The sequence below is a fragment of the Suncus etruscus genome, chromosome 2 (assembly GCF_024139225.1).
Source record: "Suncus etruscus isolate mSunEtr1 chromosome 2, mSunEtr1.pri.cur, whole genome shotgun sequence".
Lineage (NCBI taxonomy): Eukaryota > Metazoa > Chordata > Mammalia > Eulipotyphla > Soricidae > Suncus > Suncus etruscus.
This window is the reverse complement of record NC_064849.1, coordinates 25,000,720-25,026,067: the sequence shown is the minus strand read 5'-3', so window position 1 is coordinate 25,026,067 and position 25,348 is coordinate 25,000,720. Positions and strand designations below refer to the sequence as shown.

Genomic DNA, 25,348 nt, shown 5'->3' with positions numbered 1-25,348 from the left:
GTCTACATTTATTTCTTTTTTCCTATACTTTGTATATCAAATTATTTATTTATTTTATTTTTGTACTACTGGGCATGAGAGGTCTCAAACACATAGGAGAAAGGGGATAGCATTCCTATATCTTTTTTTCTCTTTAAAATAAAATCTAGATGAGAAGATGGATTCAGTTTCCATGAACAACTATTGTATTTATAGTTATAGTAAACCATAATAATTGGGTGGACAAAATAAATTTGTTGTCTCCAGATCAGCTATTGTAAGGTTAACATATACTATGGTTTGACCTCTCAAATATTTTCTCCCTGGTTTTCAGGTAGGCCCCTTGTTTTTTGGCTTACAGATATGTCCAAAACTTGTCTTTCTGTAGAGGTTTATCCTTGGTGTTCCTATTCTTATTAGTGGGAGTACTGTCATGTTGGATTAAAATTGTAGCGTTATGTCGGATTGCTTTAATTACTATTTCTATGGCTCTATCTATAGGCATAATACATTAGAGTGTGTAGTGTTTTAATTATGCCTTAAAGGTCAAGTAAGGAAATATAACTCAGTGCCTAGCAGTGGGGATTAGTACATAGAAGCAAATAGTAAATGCCTGAGAGAAATTATCATTTTACTTTTTCTTCAAAATTATGGTCTATTAGAAAACAGGGTAGGATCTAAATACCAGTTACATGTCTCCCAGTAGTGGGATATATCATTAAATTCTCAAAATGCATTCTGTTAAGCAGAAGATGTCTTGGGATTGTCATTAGAATTGGAAAAAAATTAATTTTCAAGAATTAGTTCAAAGATTAGTTCAAAGATTTAGTTCAAAGATTAGTTTAAATCTGCTATATATATACATCTTGCTTATATTTTCAAATCTATATATAGAATTTCCTAAATACTTACAATATTTTTAAATCTATTTGAAAATATTGTATTTTGGAAATTCTTTAATGGTAGAGCAAAAGTGCTAATGAAACCTACACAAGACTAACAGTTTTAGATATTTAGGTAATGTAGAATTTTCTTTGGTGTGGAGTGAAGGTAGAAAGAAATCTGTAACTCAAGAATAGTTTTAGAATGTTCTGCAGGTGGAAATCAGAAGGGGCTGGGGGAATATTATGGTTTTCTCTTTTGGAAGGTCTAGAAAAACAAATAACACAACACCTTTTGTTCCTAAGTTCTCCCTCTTTGAAGCATATCAAAAACAGAGGAATGCTTTCAAGGTACATCAAACATTTCTGTATTGTACTAATAGTGATATTTTACAAATCTTAACTTTGGGCTCTCATTTTCTACATAAAGTATAGAAAAATACTTTGATCCTGCTGATCTTGCCACAATCATGTTCTCAGAGAAAACACTAAAAAGCTTTTCTCAAGAAGCCCTGTCCCTGACACATCAGTCCCTCCCTTGGACACACAAAAAAGATTAGCTGAAGGAAATCTATACAGAGCCTGAGGAGAAGTGACAATCAAACAGCACAAGTCACTTGGGGTAAATTATTGCCTTATTCTTCTCTACATTCTAATCATGCAAATCTTTCTATTTTGTGATGACTGCATAAGAGTTGGTTTCTCCTCACTGAAAAATGCATCAAAATCACCTACAATCTCCGTTTGCCATTCTCATTTAATCAATTTTTTTGACCTATATACCAGAAAACTCCTCTATAAGACCATTTCATTGAGCTCAACTGACTGTCTTTGTTGTTCTTATCAAATCTCTAATGCAACAGAATTACAGAACTTCAAGAACAAAAGAATTCAGGATTTCTTGGACAGATGGTCTTGAAGTTTTAGAGCATGAGCTGTTCTCTCATGTCCACAGCACCTGGATACACATTGTTTACATAGGTAGAAATTGGAAGATGAATTTTTGTATTTTACATAATAAAAAGTAAAGTACACTTTTTAAAAAAGTAACTAAAAATCACTTCAGAGTATACAAACGCTGATCCCTGATTATACAACATTAGGACTATAATTTCATTTTATATTTCCCTTTTTTAGTACTAATAAGTCTTTATTTATTGTATTTTCCCAGGGCACAGAAGGGAAATGGGGAAAACATCAGTATGTATGTAGCAAAATGAAAGCAAAAGGAAAAGAAAATGAAGTAACCAATACAGCAAAATCAATCATCAAATAAACATTTTCTAAGGATGGGGTCACTAAAGCCCATGGGCTCCAGTCTCCTTCAGTTCAGATGTGAGAGATGAGGAGCAGTGAATGGACAAGCTCATGTCCTACTCTCCCATTGTCCCCCACTCCAATAATTTCCTGATTTCACACAAAGCTTTGGTTTCTAGCAATAAACATGAAGTTACTTGTGTCCATTTCCTATTAATCTTGTGGTCACTTTGACCTAAGTTTCTTGCACCTATACAAAAGTTCCTGAGTGATTGGATAAACTTTTATCTTCCCTTTCCTTTGTCTCCTGATTTAGTCATAGCTGCTCTCTATCCTAAAATTAAGGTAATACAGCAGCCTGTGTTTGGCATGAAAAATAGTAAATGACAGTCTTTCATCAGAGATTGGAAACAAGGGATGGCATTTTCTTAGCTTCTAAAGTCTTTTTGAAAATATCATTTCAAGTCTTAGGGGGATATACTACAAACTGTCACATGCAAGTTTGTGTGAATTTTGAAGGAAAGAGTGGTGGGGAAAAAAGGGAAATTGAGGAGACAGAAAGAAAACTCAGGAAATGGAAACCTGATTCAAAATAGAAAATAGGACAGGGAAACACAAGAAAAGACCCCCATTTTAGGAAGGATCTCAAGTTTATTTCAGATCCTTTTGCCTGGTATCAAAGATGCTTTGCCTATTTTTCCTCATACAGAAGATTTGTAAACAACAAAACTCCAAAAAGAACATAGAGACTAACACATTATATTTACACAAACTAGGTAGGTCACTTATCAATCACCAAATTAACTACCTTTTAGTTCTTCAAAGCCCAGACAAATACAGTAATTAGAGGTGGTTGTATATTGGGGTAGACGTGAGCTCAGAATCAGACACATATCACCCAATACAGTTTATTGCATTTGCCCCATTTCAATACAGTGAGGTAGAGGTTTGTAGTAATCAGAACAAGTATACCACCCCGCCCCGCTTTTGCTACCATGACATGAATCATCAATAAAGCAGGGCAGGATACTGGCTCTCAGCCCCACAAAGGAAACATCTTGTAACCAATGAGTTAAAGGTTCTAGATTTTGGCCCTTGTTTCATATTATCCATACCCGGGCATCTCAAAGTAGATACAGAGGTATCCTTTGAAAACTTTCCTTATTAAATTAAACTTTAATTCTTTTTCAAACACCCTTATGCACTCTGTTGTGCCTGGTAGGCATAGCCCAATCCAGAAGGATGGATCTGGGATGTAAAGATTCCTCAGCCCTGGGATTGGTGGTCTGGAAATCCATCACACACAGACCTCACCTGATAATGTTGGCTTCCTCTTCATGCCTTCAACATGGTCCAGCCTCCTCTAACTTCTCTGCACCACCTTTCCTGTTCAGACCAGTTTCCAATCTTCGGGAGATCAAGTCATAAGGCCTATGGGAAAACCCAGGGAAAACCAAGCCTCCAATGAAAACTTTAAAGATGGAGGGGTTTCAAAATGACTTAACCAGCACATAATTGGCAAAAAAAAAAATGAGGTAGTTCAGTAATCTTACCCACTTCAAATATTTTGTATCCATGATGTTCAAATAACAAAAGTTCCTGATGTGCAAACCCAGAGTTGCTGCTGATTTATTCCTAAGACTGTTCATGAACCTGAGAAAACAGTGGAGGAATGAGGGTCCTAGATTAAAATACACAAAAATACAAAACCAGAATATTTATAGTATGGAAAAATATTAAAATGCACAAGATACATCCTTCTCACAGAGGTAGTGCAGTTGGCATCCTGGAGAAGGTGAGACCCACACTGCACACCTATCCAAACTAGCAAATAAATAAAATCATATTGGCCCAGTATAGGAAGGGAGCATAGGAGCAGATCAGCACTGTTCTTCTAATTGCCCTTTTAGCCTTTTTTCACAATCTATGTCTTGGGACAATTCAATAGTTTATTTCTAAGAGTGAGTTATGAGGAGACAAGATAGGAAAAATCCTACCTTAACTCTGAAATTTTTTCCAACCTCTGACAGCATTGGTGGTTAGCATTACTAACCAACAGGTCTAATAATTTTGCTCCAAATTATAGGATTACCTCCTATATGTCTAGAAGAATTATGTAAGACTGAAGATACAATTTTTGGAGAGTCCAATAGAGCATCTGTTAGTAGCCTCTTTTTGTTGTTGGCTAAACCTAGTTGTGCTCTTGGCTTGTGCTCTAGGATCCTTTCTGGTATGCTCCGAGGACCATGTAGCTGTGTTGCGAATCAAACCCAGGTGAATCCAGGAAGGCAATCATGTACTATTATGTGGTTCCCTGATGCTGTTTCTTTATTTTCCTTTTTTTATTAAATAAAATATTCTTTAATTTAATCACCAGTTGATACAGTTACAAAGTTGTTCATTATTTAGTTTCTAGCATACAATGTCCAACACCCATAATAAGTGCACATTTTCCACCATTAATGTAGTCTTTACCCTCCCAACCTATCCGTTGCCATCTCCCATGCCTACCTCCGTGGCAAACATGTTTTTCTCTTTCTCTTTTTTTCCTTTTAGATATTGTGGGTGCAAAAGTGTTACTGAAGGGATATAATGCATATCACTGCACCTCCTTTTAGCACTTAGTTCTTGTCCAGTGTGATTATTTCCAATTATCATTGGCATCGTAATTCCATCTCTGCCCTAACAGTACTCCCCACTATTTGTGACATGTAAACTGGTCCAGTCTTCTGGAAAATAAGATGATTATTACTCAAAAGACTTGAGCTCCCTCTATAGAACCAGCAATACCATTCCTGGGACTATACCTGGTGTTTTTCTATTTGTAATTAAATTATATTTTTTCTAGTCAGTAAAAAAAGAACTGTTTAGTTAGTGCATGAGTTCCTGTGTTTTATTTTCCGAGTTCCAGGCTCTGTGGTATCCAGAAAGCTTGCTCTTTTATCAATTCTTTGCCAATTGCTACTTTTGTGGGGCATCTGCATATAGGTTCTGTGAATGTCCACATGAATGAAATATTAGGAATCTCAGCATAGCCTATTGTTCTTTCATATGTATACTTCATCTACTTTATCAAATAATGGGCCTCCTCTATTTTATTAAAGCCTATCTTTTGGTCTTGTGTGCCTTCATAACAAACCTAGACTGTTTCTTATTTTATTTATAATCATGAAATCTTCAACCCTGTGAGCATCAGCTCTTTCTCTTTTCATATCTAAAGATGAAGCATCCTTATATGTTGTTATTGACAGAGCTGACCTCAACTGTTCACATGAGGAAAAAACAATAATAAGAACCAAAAAATTGTCCCTTCTCTCTGATGCCCATTTATTGTGGAGTCATACAAGTTTTCACACTCTTTTCCCAGGATTAAGTAATAGAAGTGCACAGAGCTCATTTAACTTGTAGGTAAACCCTGTCTTACAGTTTTCCTCTATCACCTCCTGATGCCATATTTTTTAAAGACACCATGGCATGCAATTAGAATCCAGTCAGGGTTCTAGATTTTCATTCTAAGGAAGAAAAATTCCTGGAGAGTTCTAGATTCTAAAGAAGTTACTGCTAAAGGGAGAAAGGGTTCTAAATAAAGTGGCTTTACTTATCATCTCAAATAGACTATTTCTGAATTTCCCTAGAAACAGGGCTAATAATAATCAGAAAATGGAGTTGCTAGGATCATGACTGATTTGAGCTCTATATCAAAACTTCTTAGCAATTAATGTTGTTCACAGTGGGGACTGAAGAGATAGATGGCATACAGGTTTTAAGGCACAAGTTTGCAAATGTCCCTGTACACATCATGGTGCAGCCTGGGAGCCACCAGATTGTTTCTTCTAGGAGCTATAATAGCCCTTAATAGCAGAAAGACTATTTAAAGCAATTACACACACATACACACACACACACACACACATACACACACACTCACTCACATACACCACACATACACATCTTGCTTTACCTAAATTGGTGATTGCCCTTGTCAATATCTTTCCCAGCTCTCACATTTATTTGATGGCTAATCTACTATCCACCTAATGATGACTGTTTATTCATAGAATCCAATAGTGTTTTGAGTGTATTTTTTCTATCTACTTAATGTGTTCTGATATATTTTCTTTTTTAATAATATCTTTATTTAAACACTGTGATAACAAACATGATTGTAATTAGGTTGCAGTCATAATTTTCATTGTTCAGAAGTTGTAAAAGAAAGATGATTCTGGATCAGAGCAATGGTACAAGCTGCAAGACGTCTGCCTTACCCGTGCTAGCCTAGGATGGACCGCGGTTGGATCCCCTAGTGTCCTATATGGTCCCCAAGTCAGGACTGATTTCTGAGTGCATAGCCAGGAATAACCCCTGAGCATTACTGGGTGTGGCCCAAAAAAACAACAAAAAAAAAAGAGAAAAAGAAAAAAGTTGATCCTACTGATTATGCCAAAGTGATGGGAAATTCTAAAGTATTCTTTGTGTTTCTGGGATGTGAAAATATTAATCACCAATGTGAAATTTTATCTCTGTATGACCAGGCATGTTTAGAATCCAGACTTTATAACCAAGAGATACTTTTATGGGAGCATAGATTATCTAGAATAATACATACAAAAAGCCTCTTTTGACATTTTCTGAACAGTCTAGATTTTCATAGAAGTAATAAATTATAGGGGAAATAAATAATTTTAAATATTACAAACCCATTCACATAGACTCATACAAAAACAACCTAGAAAAGAGAATGAAATTCTACATTGTCCAAAGTAGAGCAATGTTTATAGGTCTGATTTCTAAATTATATAGCTTTTTTCTAGGCATATTGCTTGTTTCCTGGTCTCCAACAGTATTAATGAGAAATAGTTATGCTTAATAACATCAACCAAGTGTTTGCTATTGAAACCACACATTGTCAGCAAGAGTTCATGCCATGACCCATGTGTTGCATGAACTTGGATAAATTGGTGAAGAGAGATGAATCATGATCTCAGAAGGCTTAAATGCAGAATTATAAAACTAGTACAGCAACTGTTGGGTAAAGCATGAAAACACACATATGTTTCATTAGATTTTTTTAATTTATTCTCACTAAAGACTATAGAAACTGAGAATCAGATGAAGATTAATCTTTCATTAATCTTTCATCTTAAGAAGCTTACAGTCTCCAGTCATGGCCCCTATGGAAATCAACAATAACAAGTAATATGAAATGCGAGGGTTATGACGGATAACAAAAAGATAGAATTCTTTTGCGCTGTTCCATAAAACTAGGTTAGGCTGGTAATTGCACATGGTTTTAATGTAACACTACAGTAATCTAGTTTACAGAAATACAGTTTGCCCCTGCTTCTTAAGTGCCAACAGAAGCTGCCATATACACTGCTATTTGGCAGCTTGTGCACTGCTGGAATGAAAACTAAGCCACCTGTGCATCACCTTGATCCCATAAAAACTCAGCCTTTATTCCCTACAAATATCCTGACATCTCTTACTCGACCTGATGAAGCATGATAGACAAGGACAACGACACATTTTTCTTATTAAATTTAAAAAAAAACTGTGAAATGACAGGCCACAAGATCATATTCTGAGGTGAGACTAAGGCAACCCAGAGATGATATTAATCCTTTTCTCACATGTATGAATCAAAGGAAATAAATGAGGGGAAGACTCTAAAAGATCAGACTGTAGTTAAATATTCCAAACAAAGAAATGAGACATGGGGCTGGAGTGATAGCACAGCAGTAGAGCATTTGTCTTGCATGCTGCCACCCAGGACTGACCCTGGTTCTATTCCTGGCATCCCATTCCCCAAAGCCTGCTGGAAGCGATTTCTGAGTGCATAGCCAGGAGTAATCCCAGAGTGTCGCTAGGTATGGTTCAAAAATCAAAGTGACAGAGAGAGAGAGAGAGACAGACAGAGAGAGAGAGAGAGACAGAGAGAGACAGAGAGACAGAGACAGAGACAGACAGAGACAGAGACAGAGAGAGAAACAAAAGAGTTCATCTTTTTGGGGGTGGTAGGTTAGGCACACCTGGCTCTTCTCAGGGGTTACCCCTGGCCCTGAACTCAAGAATTATTCTTGGTGGTGTTCAAGGGACAATATAGGATGCAGGAGATCAAGCCAGATTGCCACATGCAAGACAAGTGCTCTAGTCAGTGTACTTACTATCACTCTTGCTGAGTTTATAATTTTATGTGGGATGGGAGAGGCATGAGGAAGAAGAAAAAAGTATGAAGGAAAAAACTCATGAATCTCACAATTGACTGATTGGAGAGAAAGGCAGGTCAAGATGTTTCCTAGCATAAAGCATTGGGCCAGATATTGAAGACCTGTTGATTAATTCCAGAAGTGATATGGAAAGTAGATGGAGACAATGAATTTTTCCGTAACTAAAGGAGAAAAGGTTCAGCTAGACATGGCAGTGATAGACGTGAGTGAAAAGTGTGGGGAAGCATAACGTGAGCTTGCTTCCTGTCTGGATCTTGAAGAATGTTAAGTGGTGAGCTGTCCCCATGTGGAGGAAGCTTCAGAGGATTTGCTAGTGTCTTTCTTTGATTACTGATGGAACATTCAGAACAATTATGATAGTTACTAGTAATGCCATGGAAGGCACTTTAAATGCATTATCTCATTGTGTCTTTACTGGAACAAGTAATAGCACTTGTTTTATCTCCATTAACAGAAGTGGAATTGAGGCTCAATTAACCTTGGCAAAGGTGAAGTAGCAAATAAATGCTATGGATAATAGCAGTAATCTAGCTTCTCTCACATGTAAGACAGTGATCTTTCTAGCAATGAAAGAGCCAGTGTGGAGGGAGGAGATTTCTGTCAGCTGCAACCTGCCTCCAGCGGGCCACATGCTTGGGGCCCTCATAAAATAGTTTTCTCTTTGTCTCTTTATGTTGGGAGGCATTTTTTTTTGTTTGGGGCCACACCTGGCTGGCAGATTCCTGCCTCTGCACTGAGAAATTACTCCTGGAAGGCACTGGGGACCATCTGTGATGCCAGGGCATGAAGCTGGGTTGGCTGCATAGAAGGTGAACATACTACCCACTGTACTACTACTGCTCTGGACTCAAAAGGTACAAGAAATTGTTAATGCTGATGAGAAAGAATGATTAGAAAGTTAGATAACTTGCCAGGGGTAGAAAATTTACCACAAAGAGTGGTGAGTGTAGCTAGAGTAGAGATGGATCTACCAGGACAATGAGAGATGGAACCCATTGTTCTGGACATAAACTAGCACTCCAAGAAAAGGAATTAACTGACAAGGCACTCCTTCCTTAACAATAGTGCAAACTACAGTGTCAAAAAGAAAAGAGACAGAGAAAGGGAGAGAAAAGCAAATGGCCTGCCCTAGAGCAAGGTGGAGGTAAGATTGGGGGTGGAAGGGAAACAGGAAACCTTGTTGCTGGGAATGGTACACTGGTGAAGGGTGGTGTATATTGTATGACTGAAACAGCAATAAACAATTTTGAATCACAGTGCTTAAATAGAACTTTAAAAAGAAATAAATAAAAATTAATTCTACAGAAAAAAAACCCCAGAATTTTGGAAAACATAGCCAATTGTGGAATGATAAAGACCATAGACATGAGGACTCAAGTTTCTTGTAGATGGCTCAAAATTCTTGCTAAGAATAGAGAGGGTGAGAAATAAGCTAGGATCTAGAAATGCAGATGGAGGGTAAATTTAAGCAGGAAATAAGAAACTTTGATAGGATCTTCCATTTTTCTTGGGGATTCCCTGTCATATTCTAGGGAATATTATAGATGGGTATCCTAGAGAGAATGTTTTGATCATGAAAAATATTCCTGGTGTCTAATCTATTCTTTTCTAAACCAGACATTTTGCTTCAGAAGTCTTAGAAAATAATATGTACAATGTAACCTGAAAGAAATAGGTAATGCAAGACAAATTATATTTTTTCACAGTAGTATTTAAATTCAAGATCAGACTTAGTGGAGAGACATATTTTATACTCATAGTCTAGTCTAATACCTTTCCTCCATAAAAACAGGAGCACATTCTATGTCATTAATCCTTTAATTTTTGGGACTGTAATTGTGAATAGTGACACAATTATTACAGTAGCATAAAAATTTATCTTGTTTAGGAAAGTTTGCTACTACAATGTGCAACAGGTTTTATCTAAGCACTGAAATACATGACTACGTATAGAGTCTGTAACAGTTGCCTATTTTCATACTCAATCTCTGTAACTAGTTTAAATTTTGATAGATAAAATTAATTCATAAAGGAAAAATTGTTATACTTTGCTAAATATTTCTACAGGTATGGCACCTTAAAATTTTCAAAATATTTAATTTGTAGAATACTGTAAGGAAATTCACATTAAGTCAGAAAGGTTCAAAGGAATAGTAATCTAGGTTTCCTTTGATAACTAATAAGATAAACACTGCTGGCTGGTATAGTTTGGTAAATAATCCATTGCCTTTAACTTTTTTTTGTTTTTTTTTTGGGGGGGGCCACACCCAGCGGTGCTCAGGGGTTACTCCTGGCTATCTGCTCAGAAATAACTCCTGGCAGGCATGGGGGACCATATGGGACACCAGGATTCGAACCAACCACCTTTGGTCCTGGATTGGATGCTGTGCTATCTCTCCGGGCCCCATTGCCTTTAATTTATAAGGAAAAATGTTAGTTTTCTTGTCACCAGAAATCACCTACCAAATCATGCAAATCAAAAGCTCTCTTGCTTGAAGGAGAGCCTATATCTCCTTTTTCAGTTAAAAAATAAAATAGGTATAGCTGGATCATATGGGAGCACAATTTCCAGGTTTTGGAGGAATCTCCATATTGCTTTCCATAAATGTTGGACTAGACTGCATACCCACCAGCAGTGGATAAATAAGAGTTCTGTTCTCTCCACATACCCACCAGCACTGCTTGTTCTTATTTTTTGCAATGTGTGCTAATCTCTGTGGTGTGAGGTGGTACCTCATAGTTGTTTTGATTTGCATTTCCCTGATGATTAGTGATACCCTAAAACACAAAAATAAAATACAAAAATCCTTTCCTTACACCTATATTCAATGCAGCAATGTTTACCATCGCAAGACTCTGGAAACAACTAAGATGCCTTTCAACAGATGAATGGCTAAAGAAACTGTGGTACATATATACAATGGAATATTATGCAGCTGTCAGGAGAGACGAAGTCATGAAATTTTCCTATACATGAATGTACATGGAATCTATTATGCTGAGTGAAATAAGTCAGAGGGAGAGAGAAAGATGCAGAATAGTCCAGGGGTGGTGAAAAAGTTCTACACAAAGAGCCAAAATTTTAAACGGTGAGAGTCAGAGAGCCACACAATGCAGTAAACTGCCAAAACAGACAAACACACAAAAGCATATAATTTTAACAATAATATATTAAACACATATTGCATTTTTCCAGTTTGAGTGAGGGTAAAAATCCTGTTTGCCACTCCTGGAATAGACTCACTCATCTATGGGTTTTAAGAAAAATGAAAAACATTCTTGCAATAATTTTCAGAGACAAAGGAGATGAGGGCTGGAAGTTCCAGCTCACTTCATAAAGCTCACTACAAAGAGTGATGAGTGTAGTTAGAGTAATAATTACATTGAGAACTCTCCTAACAATAAGAATGAATGAGGGAAGTTGAAAGCCTGTCTAGAGTGCAGATGGGGGGGTGGGGTGGGATGGGTAGGAGAGAGATCTGGGACACTGGTGTTGGGAATGTTGCACTGGTCAAGGGGGGTGTTATTTACATGACTGAAACCCAACCACAATCATGTTTGTAATCAAGGTGTTTAAATAAATATATTAATTTAAAAAATGGTGATTAACTTTTTTTCATCAATGGATCAGCTGTCAGGGCTAGATTCATAGTATTTTGGGGAAAGTTGAGGGTTGCCAACTCAAGCACCTCTATGATCTGTTTTCCGAATTCAGATCATTAGGAGTCAAACTGTGATATATGTATTATAATGTTAACAAAAGACAAGGAGAGTTTGAGAGTTTGAGAGTTGAGAGTTTAAAGAAAGAAACATCCAGATTCCTCAAAACATATCTGTGAACTTTAATTTCTCACTACAGTGTTCCTCAGGGATTCCATTATAAAATTATACATTCAAGCTTGGAAAATTTCAACGTGTAAATTTTAGCCAGTCATAGTTCTCAAAATACTGCAAGTTCCTTTGTTCTTTAAAACATGTTTGGCAATTTTTTACTCTCCTTTCCTTTAGGAGTGGTACATTTTCTACATACCTACATTTCTACACACATATTTTCTAAATCTCAAAAATATGCTTAAAGAGTTGATAAATGAACTAAATAAACTAGTAAAATACCTATTGAGTAACATTCAAGGATCTGAAGGCATTAACTTAAAAAAAAGTTCAATTTCCTGCCTTCAATTAACTCTTGGTCATCTCAATTTATGAATTACAGTACACATACAGATGACAGTAATCTATGTTGATACAGAGGTGACACTAATGAATCATGAGCTAGTGATATGGGTGAGGAAAGCTTCATACATTTCTTTTTTTTATTTAAACAAATTTATTACATACATAATTGTGTTTGGCTTTCAGTCATGTAAAGAACACCACCCATCACCAGTGCAACATTCCCATCACCAATGTCCCAAATCTCCCTCCTCCCCACCCAATCCCCGCCTGTACTCTAGACAGGCTTTCTATTTCCCTCGTACATTCTCATTATTAGGATAGTTCGAAACGTAGTTATTTCTCTAACTAAACTCATCCCTCTTTGTGGTGAGCTTCATGAGGTGAGCTGTTACTTCCAGCTCTTTTCCTTTCGAGTCTGAAAGTTGTTATTGCAAGAATGTCTTTCATTTTTCTTAAAACCCATAGATGAGTGAGACCATTCTGTGTCTTTCTCTCTCTCTCTGACTTATTTCACTCAGCATAATAGATTCCATGTACATCCATGTATAGAAAAATTTCATGACTTCATCTCTCCTGACAGCTGCATAATATTCCATTATGTATATATACCACAATTTCTTTAGCCATTCATCTGTTGAAGGGTATCTTGGCTGTTTCCAGAGTCTTGCTTCACACATTTCTTAAATGGATCAAGGATAAGATAAAAAAAAATTGTATCCTGAGACAATGGGGAATAAAATTCTAGAAAACCTCAGAGTTTTGGTTAGAGAACGAAAAAGACAAAATGAGAAGTGTTTCTTTAATACAATGTCAGTAAAACAAGATGTGAATATTGAAGAAAAATTAGTGTAGAATAGGTAGTGTGTTCAACTTTAATAATCTTTAGATATAACCTCTGAGAGACAGGACATTTCTGGGAGGATTTAAGTAGAGGTGACTATGAATGATTTCCATTTTTGTTTTAAAAAATTTTCTACTGCATTACATACACTGTATGCACTACAGAATTGGCTGAAGTAAAACAACTCTCAACGGAACTTGCAGATAGTACTCTTAAGGCTGTATTACATGTGCTTTTGAACATATATCTGAATCTGCACTAAAGAATGACTGTGAAACAAGTCAAAAGTTAGAAGTTCTTTAACACTTTTTTAATATCTTTATTTAACACCTTGATGACAAACATGATTATGGTTGGGTTTCAGTCATGTAAAGAACACCCCCCCTTCACCAGTGCCACATTCCCATCCCCAATGTCCAAATCTCCCTCCTCCCACCACACCCCCGCCTGTACTCTACACAGACTTTCTACTTCCCTCATTCATTCTCATTTTTAGGATAGTTCTCAATGTAGTTATTTCTCTAACTACACTCTTCACTCTTTGTGGTGAGCTTCATGAAGTGAGCTGGAACTTCCAGCCTCCTCTCTTTATGTGTTCTTATAGTCTCTACTTGTATAACAGATACATTATCATACCTTACTCTTGCTTAAAGTAACACTGTTATCATACCTTACTCTTGCTTAAAGTAACACTGTTCTAAATGTAGCAAATGAGATTCACTCACGAACCACCTTTGTTATATATGAGATTAAATACTACTTAATACAGCACAGAATTATTACCACAACGGAGTGGATGATGATAATAAAAATGATCATGTTGTATTTTACATGGATTACAATGTGTACATAGCTTGCACATTGGGGATTTAAGGGCAGAGTCAGAAGGTAGTTGCAGTAATTCAAGACTGTTGTTGGATCTTGAGCCAGAAATGATACAGAGTGAAGCAGGAGAAAGAGACGTTAAAGAGTCCAGATTCATTGAAGTTCTCTATATACACAGAGAAAATTGATTCCCAGTGAAATTAATCTTCATACCTCAGAGCATGTGCAACCTCTATTCCTACTATATTTGCATGTTGTAACCACTAATCCCAACACAAGTTTCCAAAAAAGATATGGAACCTTGCTTTTGAATCTATAGGAAAAAATTGAGGATTTGACTCTTGTTTAATGAATTGTAATTCTGATTAATACATAGAATCAACAGAGGAGATGAAGGTTCGCAGCCACAGCACAGAACCATTACCAAAGTTGGACAGCAAAGAGAGAAGTCATCATGGGGCAGCATCCAGAGAGCCTATGAAAGCTCAGGAATGGGATGGAACACCAGGACCACCTGTGGTCACCAGTAGACTTGGAAGATGCTCTGTGAGCCCCACTTTGCTAGCAGGAAACCATGGCTCAGGTAAGACGACAGTTCATGATCATCCATATAGCAAGTCTCCATTTTTCTAGAAAGTACTGATACAATTATCACTTTTAGGGGCATAGCACAGATGTGCCTCTTATAGAAACTGCATAAATAGCACTTCACCCAAAGGGCTATAACAATAAATTGTCCCTCGAAGGGGTCTCAAACTCGTGGCCTGCGGGCCACAAATGGCCCTCCGTACAACATTTTGTGGCCCTGCCCTAGAAGAATCTTTTTTTGTTTTGTTTTGTTTTAGTTGTTTGGGTCACACCCCCAATATTCAAGGCTTACTACTGACTTTGCACTCAAGGATCATCCCGACTTTGCCTCCTGCGGCCCCCAGGTAAATTGAGTTTTGAGACCCCTGCCAGGGATTATCATTGACAAGAACAATGAAAAAGTGAGCGATGCTTCCTGGAAATATATGACACGACCACTCTAGAAACTACTTAAAACAGCAATTCCAGAAGACCTAATTAAAATAATTTTAATTCATCAAGCTATGTGATTTAAAACAATATTGTGAAATTGAGATGTAAAATAAATTTAGTAAATCTGAATGGAAAATAAATCTGAGGATTAAAAAGTTAACAGAGGTAATGGAGAGCTGGGGTGAAGGAAGATAAGACTGGAAGTTGGGAGATACCATTGGGCACTAAATCTCCAACTAGAAATGTTAATTCTAATCTAATATGACTTTAAATCTCATAAGTAAAAGTAAAATATGCCTTGCAAAAGAAAATTGTTTTTAAACATTTAGTTTTTAAAAGCAGTTTCTACTTTTTTACATTTACTTTGAATTACAAATGATCAAGTGACCTGAATACTTTTTTCAGGTTCTCGTCTCTTCATAGCACTGGGGCTCTTACGAAAAGACCAGCCCTTTAATGTTCTTGTCCACTGTGGTACTCATCTTAGGAAGAAATTTGCATAAGTTTAGCCCAGGGTCGCTTAGACAGTTATGAACCACTTAAAATTAAAACTAGATGTACTCACTATTTGAGAAAAGATGATTTTAGAATCTGTAGCAGAAGCAAAGACATTCTCTTCCCCTAATTTAAATTGTAACTTAAAGGTGTGATTGATCTAGAAAATAAATTATATGCATAGTAACTTAAAAGTATTAGTTCAAATCAATGATAAATATTGTATATGATGGTAGCAGAAATCAGATACATCATTTTCAGTAAAGTATAAACAGCTATAGCTATATTAAAAATTACTTGTGTCTTTTACCTAAAAAAACATAGAGAATATATTATGTTTTGTAGGAAACTAAAGATAGTCCAAATTAAATATTGGTCTCACTATTTAATTAGAACTTATGATTATTTAAGCATATTATTAGTGTTTCTAAAATCATCTAACTTATACCAGTTCCAATCCCCAAAATAAATATCATTTGCTCCTATTATGACTAACACCTAAAGTATTACCTTGCCTATTGTGTCATAGACTTTGTTCTGTAACCTGAGAGCTTAATGATGGATAAGACATCTAGCATTTGGGTACTCAAATTCAAGTAAAAGATGGATCAATGGCCTCTGCAATATAATCTGTCATACATATATAATGTGTAAATCATATGGGAAATATATTATTTTCCCATAACTATTATTTTGACAAGAACTACTGGGATTTTGATAGATAAAAATACAATTACTAGAGGATATAATAATTGAACTAGATTTTGAAATATCAAGAACTGCTTACCAGGAATACAGTAAAGGAGAAAGAAGTCTACATTCTACATCAGTAACACTTACAACATTATGAAATAAACTGTATACCATGAAGAGATGGGGAACTGAGTAAAGAAACTGCAGAAATATTGGCAGCAGATAGAAAGAACACTAAAAGCAGGGTGTATTAATTGGAAATACTTTTATCCACAAGTATATAAGTACAGATATAAGTAAATTTTGTGAAATCCCATAATATTAAAAGCTGAAATTTGGCATTGTTGAATGATATTTAATAATGCCATTAAAAACTTAGGATCTTTGTATTATTTTAACTTCCTTCTTCTATGGCCCTGAACTTTTTTTTAAGTTAAATATGAAAGATATTTATTGGGCTAATAAATGCCTTTATTTTAAATCATTAATCCTCTGCTTTATAGCTGGAATTAAAATGAACAACTATGGATAAGGAAAAGAATGGATGCTATTACATAATAAGTGAATATAATCTTTTTGTGGCTAGGTTTGAAGTATGAGGCGGATATTTTGTATTCATGTGAATATTTTCAACCTTAGGAATAACATAAGTCAATTTCATCATGTATGATTCAGTAATAATTGAAAAGGATTCAAATAAGGGTCCAGGTGAATCCATTGATAAAGATTGAGTTATTATTTATTTATTTATTTTATTATTTTATTTCTGGGTTTTGAGCCACACTGGTGATTCTCAGGGGTTACTCCTGGCTATGCACTCCTGGCTTGGGGGAACCATATGGGACACAGGGGGATCGAATCCCAATCCATCCTGGGTGAGACACATGCAAGGCAAATGCCCTACTGCTGCACCATCACTTCAGCCCCTATTTATTTTTTTAATAATCACTTTATTTAAACACCGTGGTTACAAAATTGTTCATAATTGAGTTTCAGTCATAGGATGTACATCACCCTTCACCAGTGCACTTTTTCCTTTACCAGTGCCTCCAGTTTCCCTAAAAACCCAGCCCCTCCTGTCTCTGAGGCAGGCATGTTTCCCCCCCCGCCCCCCCCCCCTCTCTCTCTTCCTTACCTGCTGACTTGCTATCTTGCTCTCTTTCTTTTTTGAATACTGTGATTTTCACTATTGACAAGGAGGGGTGCCTTGCCAGTCACTTTATTTACTTTCAGTATCGAGTTCTTGTCCAGAGTGATCTTTATGGAACACAGCTTGTCCATGGAAGTTAAGACATAATAAGGTGTAACTGAGCTACCTGGGAAATACTCTTAATATCCCAATGAGAAAATGGTAGAACATTGGAATTATAGAATTCCAAGTATAATTGGAACTAGCAAGATTTTATTGAAAACATAGGTTGAAACTACAAAACATTGGATTAGATAGAACCTAAGATAAAAATGATGCTTATTTTTCATTTGTTTGGTTCATTCATTTGCTTGTTTATTTTTGTTCACACCCACTGTAACTCAGTGCCTACTTCTGGTTTTGCACCTTGGAATATGTCCTGTATAGTTAGGGATCACTATAGGCAACCTCAGGGGATAATGTGGAGTTCTAAATATGCAACCTGGGCTGGCCCCATGCAAGGCTAGCAACCTACCCTCTATACTATCTTTCCAGATTTAAAGTAGAAATGATTCTGAAGAATAAACAGCAAATTAAGATGAGACTGTAACAGACTGAACTCTGGAAAATCCAAGTATCAAAATGAGTGGGCAAACAACAAGACTGTGAAATGAATAAAAATGAAACAATAGATGTTCCACAATTAAACTTTTATTGAACCTCTAGTTAATTACCTAAAAATGAGTGAGCCGTAAGATGTTTTTGACACTTTGACATGAATCTTCCAAGAAATTGTGAGTGTAAACAATTTATCACATATTCTCTCTTTCAGCAAATTACTGAAGCATCCCTTTGCCTTATGGGATCTAAACTTGCTGTTCTGGGTCTTTCAGCTCTACTTGTATTAGGAATTATCTATTGACCGGAAGAAATGGCATAGATACTTTTAGTCCTTCTAATTCTCTTTAGATATTGAAAGCAGTAAATACAGGTTAAAGAAGAAAAAGTTCTTATTATATGACAAATGCAGAAATGTCTGTATTTGATATTAGGGGTAAGTGTAAGTTGTGTGTATAAAGCTGTTGCATATTAGATAATCTTCTGTACAGCTATTGAACTGGACACTAAAAGAAAGGTTTTTGAATCACCTTGGGGCTGGGGCAATGGTACAATAGATAAGGTATTTTTCTTTCATGCAACCTACCTATGTTTTGATCCCCGGCATCCCAAATGGTCCTACTAGCACTGCAAGAAGTAATTAGTTCAGAGCCAGAAGTAACTTCTGAGCACTGTGGAGTATGCCCCTCCAAAATAAACAAAACAAATAAAAATAATTTGAATCACTGTGAACTACTAAGTTAAAAAGTTATCCATGGCTGAATTTCAAGCGCAAAATGATGTAACACGTATCTCTTCACCCCTGTCCACTTCCCTTCACCATTGATACAAGTGTCCCTCCTACACACTTTCCCTAGCCTACGTCTATGGCAGCCACTTTCTTCTCTTTTTTTTCCTTTAGGAAACTGCTCCTGGGGCTGGAGCGGTAGTGCAAGGGGTAAGGCCTCTGCCTTGTCTGCACTAGCCTAGGAAGGACTGCAGTTCGATCCAATGGCATCCCATATGGTCCCCCAAGCCAGGAACAATTTCTGAGAGCAAAGCCAGGAGTAACCCCTGAGTGTCACTGGGTGTGGTCCCAAAACAAAACAAACAAAACAAAATAAAACAAAAGAAACTGCACCCTACAATACTGTGCATATCACTTTCCCTCTTTTCAGCACTATGTCCTCCTCCAGAGTGACCACTTCCTTTCACCATAATCACAGTATTACTGACATTTTATTTGTTTATGTTACCTTCATGCCAATTCTAAAGTAACTATAACAGAGGAAGAGAACATATTTGTCAGTAATTTATATATTTTGAAAATAAAAGAATCTAACATGTTAATTCTATACTAAAAAACATGTCAGAATCCTAATTAGGAACACTGGCCTGCAATCAAGAACCCTCCTTCCTGAGCTCTCTATCTCATAATAAAGGATAAAAAGCCCACATTTTCCACCATACATCCTCTGTCACCTTTCTGTTTCTGGGTCTCTTTTAACCACTTCCTCCATTTTTCCTTCCCTTCCCCACTCCCTCCTCTTTTTCTGTCACTCAAGCTCTCTATCCTCTCTTATATATACACACTCATGCCAGTCACAGACTATTGCTTTACCACAAGTAGTTTAGCCACTTGAAATGGTTGTTCTTAACAGCTCTTTTGAGGAATGAAGGAATTGCTGAAGTAAAGCGAAGGAATATGTCAGATCTCAAATCTAATCTTGATTCTAATTAACATTGCTGTGGTACTTGATTACAACCACTGTTATTTAGTAAATCAGAGATTCCCCACAGAGTGATTCTTGAAGGCAGTGGGGAACTGGGACTTTAAGTGCTCATGAAAATAATGGAGGAAAATGGAAATGATGCAAGGAAGTAGAGTATGAACAAAAATTCAGATTTCAATCACTGAATTAATCAACACAAAATATCCAAGAGCTGATATCCAATGGATTCAAGGAGACAAACATAAACCATAGGCTGTTTAAAACATTGCCTCTCCCACTCAGAGATCTTACTATGATTCTATTAACTATAAATTAGCAGGATTACAATTAAATGTGTTATTTTGTTAATACCCACTGTTTACACAAAATCCTGGAAGAAAATTAATATAGATTTTTTTAAATAAAAAGTTTGGTGGGAGATACTGAATTATAAGCGGGGATGGTGTCAGTTCATAAAACTACATGACTATTGGGAATTAATATAGCTTTCTAAAATGGAATAAAGCTGAAAGAAGATAATTAAATTAAGAGATATTTGGGGCATAAACCTAGATGTTTCTGCTTTAACCCAATGAATGAAACCATTTTAAAAGACCTCAGCTTGTGTCTCTCTGATATTATGTGCAACAAGGGCACAGAAGATATGCATTCCAGGTGATGTTTGAGAGCATCACTTCAAATCCCAGATGGAATTATAGTATGTGAAGTCTTTCAATTTGAAAGTAAAGTAGGCATTCAGTTTGCATTGAGTGAAACAGGTACAGGTAACATAATAAGGCTGTTGCCAATTTGCCTTTTCTGGTCTGTACCATCAAGCCCTGGTAGATAAGTGGCCTAACCCTGAATCACAGAGAAGGTGGCTTTCAGTTGAAGACACACATTCAAAAGTAAATGTCAGTTCAGTAGATGAAATATTGTGATAGATGTATGAGGAATAGGAGTGGGGAATATTTGGGAAGTATCATGACTTCAGCAAGGGTAAGATGAGTTATCTGGGACATCCTAATTCTAATCCAAATTCTAATGCTTTCAAGTTCCAACCTGAAAAAATATAGAATTCTGTAATTCAAAGCTTTCTTTGTGGTTGAGAAACAGACTCTAAGGTAAAATCAGTGTAGCCTGAAAATTTCCATGCCCATTACCATCACCTCCTTTGCAGAACTATTCTGGGCTCTTTAGGACCCATTACAGAAAAAATATTTAATTCTCACCTTTATCAACCAGCACTTCATATTCAGAATTCTGAATTTACAAGTTATAAGAAGTGAAAAATGAATACATTTGATTTTATTTGAAAAAAAAGTCTTTACATACACATTTGTATCTAGTATAAAACATCTTACTAATCTTATATAAGAGAAAAGATAGGGGCCTGAGAGATAGAATGGAGGTAGGGCATTTGCCTTGCATGCAAAAGGATGGTGGTTTGAGTCCCGGCATCCCATATGGTCCCCTAAGTCTGCCAGGAGTGATTTCTGAGCAGAGAGCCAGGAGTAACCCCTGAGCACTGCTAGGTGTGACCCAAAAACCAAAATAATAATAATAATAATAATAATAATAATAATAATAAAAAGATAGTACATTATCAAATAGTACATTCTACTTATTCTTCCAATTTTACCAATTCAAGCTATTATGCCAATCTGATAGGAGAGAAAAGATTGTACAGTATCAGACAAGTACATTATCAGATAGTACATGCATCTCTAAGAATTAAGCACCTAGCAATTCTGAATTTAATATGATTTCTGATTAGTTTTTAAAAGGTATGATGACATTGGGCATGTAATTTTATTTCTATAAACTTCATAAAAGATGGTTGAGAATAATACCTAACTCACAGACACTAGTGATTATTACAGGTAAGCACTCAATGAGATGATATATTAACACACTGTGGTGTCTGGAATGTAATGAGTATTAAATAAATAATAGTCTTTCCTAGAAAGAATTGCTGATCTGGAGTAAGGAAGGTACATTTTCTCTAAGTAGTGGTAATCAATCTTGGACCTGAGCTTAGAAAATGGCTAGAATAGTGCAGCACAAAGCATCACGTTGTCATGACATCCACATCTTGAACCTTAGTTTTTAAGACATTTGCAGTTTTATTTATATTCCCATCACTTCATGGGAGAATGGATAAGGATGTGAGAATGTAACTGTAGGCTTCAGACACCTGGGCAAGGATCCAGCAGAACTGGGTCATGTGTGTAGAAGAAATAGAAAATGGACTTCAGGAAAGGAAAATACACTGAAATCCAAGAATAAGGCCACTGAAAAAAAGAATTATTACATATGATAAATAATAAATTATGTAAATGAATAAAAGGACTTCCTCTTGAAAATTCAGAAACACATCAACTTTTCTTGAAATGACATAATGTGGGTAAATTGATATGCACGTACCCTGTCAGTAACAGTATTGAAAAACACAGTGCCTAAAAGGAAAATAAGGGAAAGGAGAGAAAGAATCAACAGCAAAGTATCTGCCATAGAAAGCAGGGAGGAGGAACAAGAGTGAAACTGGGGAAATTGGTGGCAGAAAATGAATTCTTGTGATAAGGGATAAGCGTTGAACTGAAACTTGCCACACTATTTTCTAACTTTGTATCTCATGGCGACTCAATAACTTAAAAAAAAAGAGTAACATGATACTCAGAACAGATGTATAATCGATTGCAAATGAAGGAATAAGTAACTTAAAATGTCAATGTAAGAAAAAGAGAAAGAACTTTTTAAAAATGATATACCTTTGCTGATAAAACTTCTGGCAGCCCAAACTCAAAATCACTCATTATTTATTCCTTTCTACCCCAGAATGTTTCTGGGAACAGAAAGTTAAAACAGACTAGCAACATAGAATTGAGGATAGAATTCAATGTTAATAAAACTATATATATGTGTGTGTGTGTGTGTGTGTGTGTGTGTGTGTATGTGTGTTTATTAGTGTAAGTCAACCATGCTTAACAAAGTGTGAATAAATGAATATTTTTGTAGTAGTGATCTGAGTAAATTTTGTAAATGTGCTTTACTTTAATTTCTCTACCATTACAGACAAGATAAAGGAATTGTCACTGCATAAGTCATTGTGAGGAATATATTAAAACATGTGTGGATATGTTTGATATGAAACTCACTTTTAGTAGCTAGTAAAATGTTATTTATTAAAGTGCCATTAAACTTTAGTGAAAAAGTCTCTAATATTTTTCTAGAGACAAGGTTGTATATTTTATTTGAAAAGCTCAGCTCATGACAAATACAATATACTGTTTCCTTTAGTTATGCATAATATAAATGACTAAGGACAATTGTTGGTATAACATTGCTTCGCTTGTTAATGCATTTTTCTAACAAACATTTTACAAGTGTATAGCCATATTTTATTCCCATTAGTTTATATTTATGAAATGCAGAGAAAGGTGCAATTTTAAGACGTGATGGTTACATTACCAACAGTTATTGAAAAACAATCTTAGCCTTTTACAATGTTCCTGTCTTACTTGGTAGTACTGAATTAGGCTTAAAACCATATAGGCAAGATTTTGGAGCTCATAAGAAAATATTGAAATTTGAAAATATATACATACATATTCTTTCATAATACTCAACTTATATTCATTCATCTACACAATTTGTTCCCTTGGTAATAATTTTCTAATAAAAATATGGAGTATCTTCTCCATGACATGTAATGATAAGTGTTGAGATCTCAAATCTGTCAAAGATTAATCTGGTAGACAATGCACACAGAGCTTTGAGGAACAGAAAACAGAAAACTTTCTTCTGTTTTTAGCAGAGGAAACAGAAAATCAGCCAAAATTCTTATCTACTTCTGAGAAGAAATGCAAGGTAAAGTCACCTGATTTATGAGCTGACCAAAAAGTTTGATTCAGACAGATTTCCTGGAGAAACTAATATTCGATTCATATCAGTGTGAGGAGCAAGAAAGAGGATGGGATGTCCACCTTCTTTACATATTTATTTATCAAATAAAAATGTAAGCTGGGGCCCGGAGAGATAGCACAGCGGCGTTTGCCTTGCAAGCAGCCGATCCAGGACCAAAGGTGGTTGGTTCGAATCCCGGTGTCCCATATGGTCCCCCATGCCTGCCAGGAACTATTTCTGAGCAGACAGCAGGAGCTATTTCTGAGCAGACAGCCAGGTGTAACCCCTGAGCAACGCCGGGTGTGGCCCCCAAAATAAAAACCAAAAAAAAAAAATGTAAACTGAATGCATACTTTTAGAAGATGATTAGTATAAAGTACAGCTACAAAATTCCCAAGTGATACCCTCACTTCTTTTATTGGTGCTCATGGCACCAATAAGGTACAGAGTTTGCAGTGATGATTTCAGTTATTTCTTTTTCCTGTGCCCATGTCTACTGAAGTGTGATTTCATAGCTCTTCATCAAGATTCCTTGAATCTGGTTGACTATGCATTTTGCATTGTCCACTAGAATGAGATAGAAATGACTTTGTTTTTATTTCTGAATCTCAGCCTTTAGAAGCTATGGATGGTCCCATGTATTCTTTGTCATCTCTACTCATTAACAAGCTTGAGCAGGCCTAGTCGATGAGGAAATTATCATGGAGGAAAGAAAAGAGCAACCAGACTTCAGGGGTGTTAGTGATGGCACAGGTGGTAGGGCGTTTGCCTTACATGCGCTAACCTAGGACAGATGGCGGTTCTATCCTCAGAGCCTCATATGGTCCCCCAAGCCAGGGGCAATTTCTGAGCGCATAGCCAGGAGTAACCCCTGAGAGTCACAAGTGTGGCCCAAAAAGCCAAAAAAAAAAAAAAAAAAAAAAAAAAGAGCAACCAGGTTTCAATCAGAAAACCTACCTCCAAAAATCTGTGAGAATGTATATCTTGGAATTCATAAACCCCTTCTTTATTCACCACTGACCACTGAGCAAGAGTGAATCTAGCCAAGACCAGCAAACACATTCATCAATCCAGACTCATCAACAAATTTAAAAGAGTATCATTTAAGTCACCATGTTTGAACATAGTATATCTATAAGTAATAGATAGATATCCATGCTCTTCTGAAGTATTATCATTTTCTCTCAAGTAAAAATATTCTTCAATTAGAAGACCAAACTCTTGAAAATAAAAACAAAGTAGAAAGTACAAAGCCACCTTCTCCCTTTGGGTTTTATCCTGTTTCCAAAGCATGATATTTATTTGTCCTGATTTCACAGAACACAATCTATAAATTGAAAGAGATTAGGATTTCTGTATTATTTGTCCTTATTATGTAAAAGGAAACACAGATTAGCCTGGTGGAATTCAGGTCTTTTCTGTTATCTGTTCTCATTCTAGGATGTCAGTTAACTTCCTGTATGGTTCCATATGGGCCCCAGGCAGCTGTCGACTGCAATGGTGATGGCCCTCTTGGCTGTCATTCTCAACAGTTGAGATTAGTAGAGTACCGGAAGGCAGTACTCTACAGCTGCTCCCCTTCCCAATAGGAACTGGGTGCTCAGTTATTT

At 36.2% G+C, this 25,348-nt stretch overlaps 1 protein-coding gene across 1 annotated transcript in view; it reads left to right on the top strand.

Annotated features, from left to right (window-relative positions):
* Positions 1-25,348, top strand: part of NYAP2 (neuronal tyrosine-phosphorylated phosphoinositide-3-kinase adaptor 2) — a 282,724-nt gene that overhangs the window by 193,101 nt on the left and 64,275 nt on the right. The window contains 1 exon segment of the mRNA XM_049768157.1: positions 14,563-14,769. Coding sequence (XP_049624114.1) covers positions 14,563-14,769 — 207 coding nt within the window.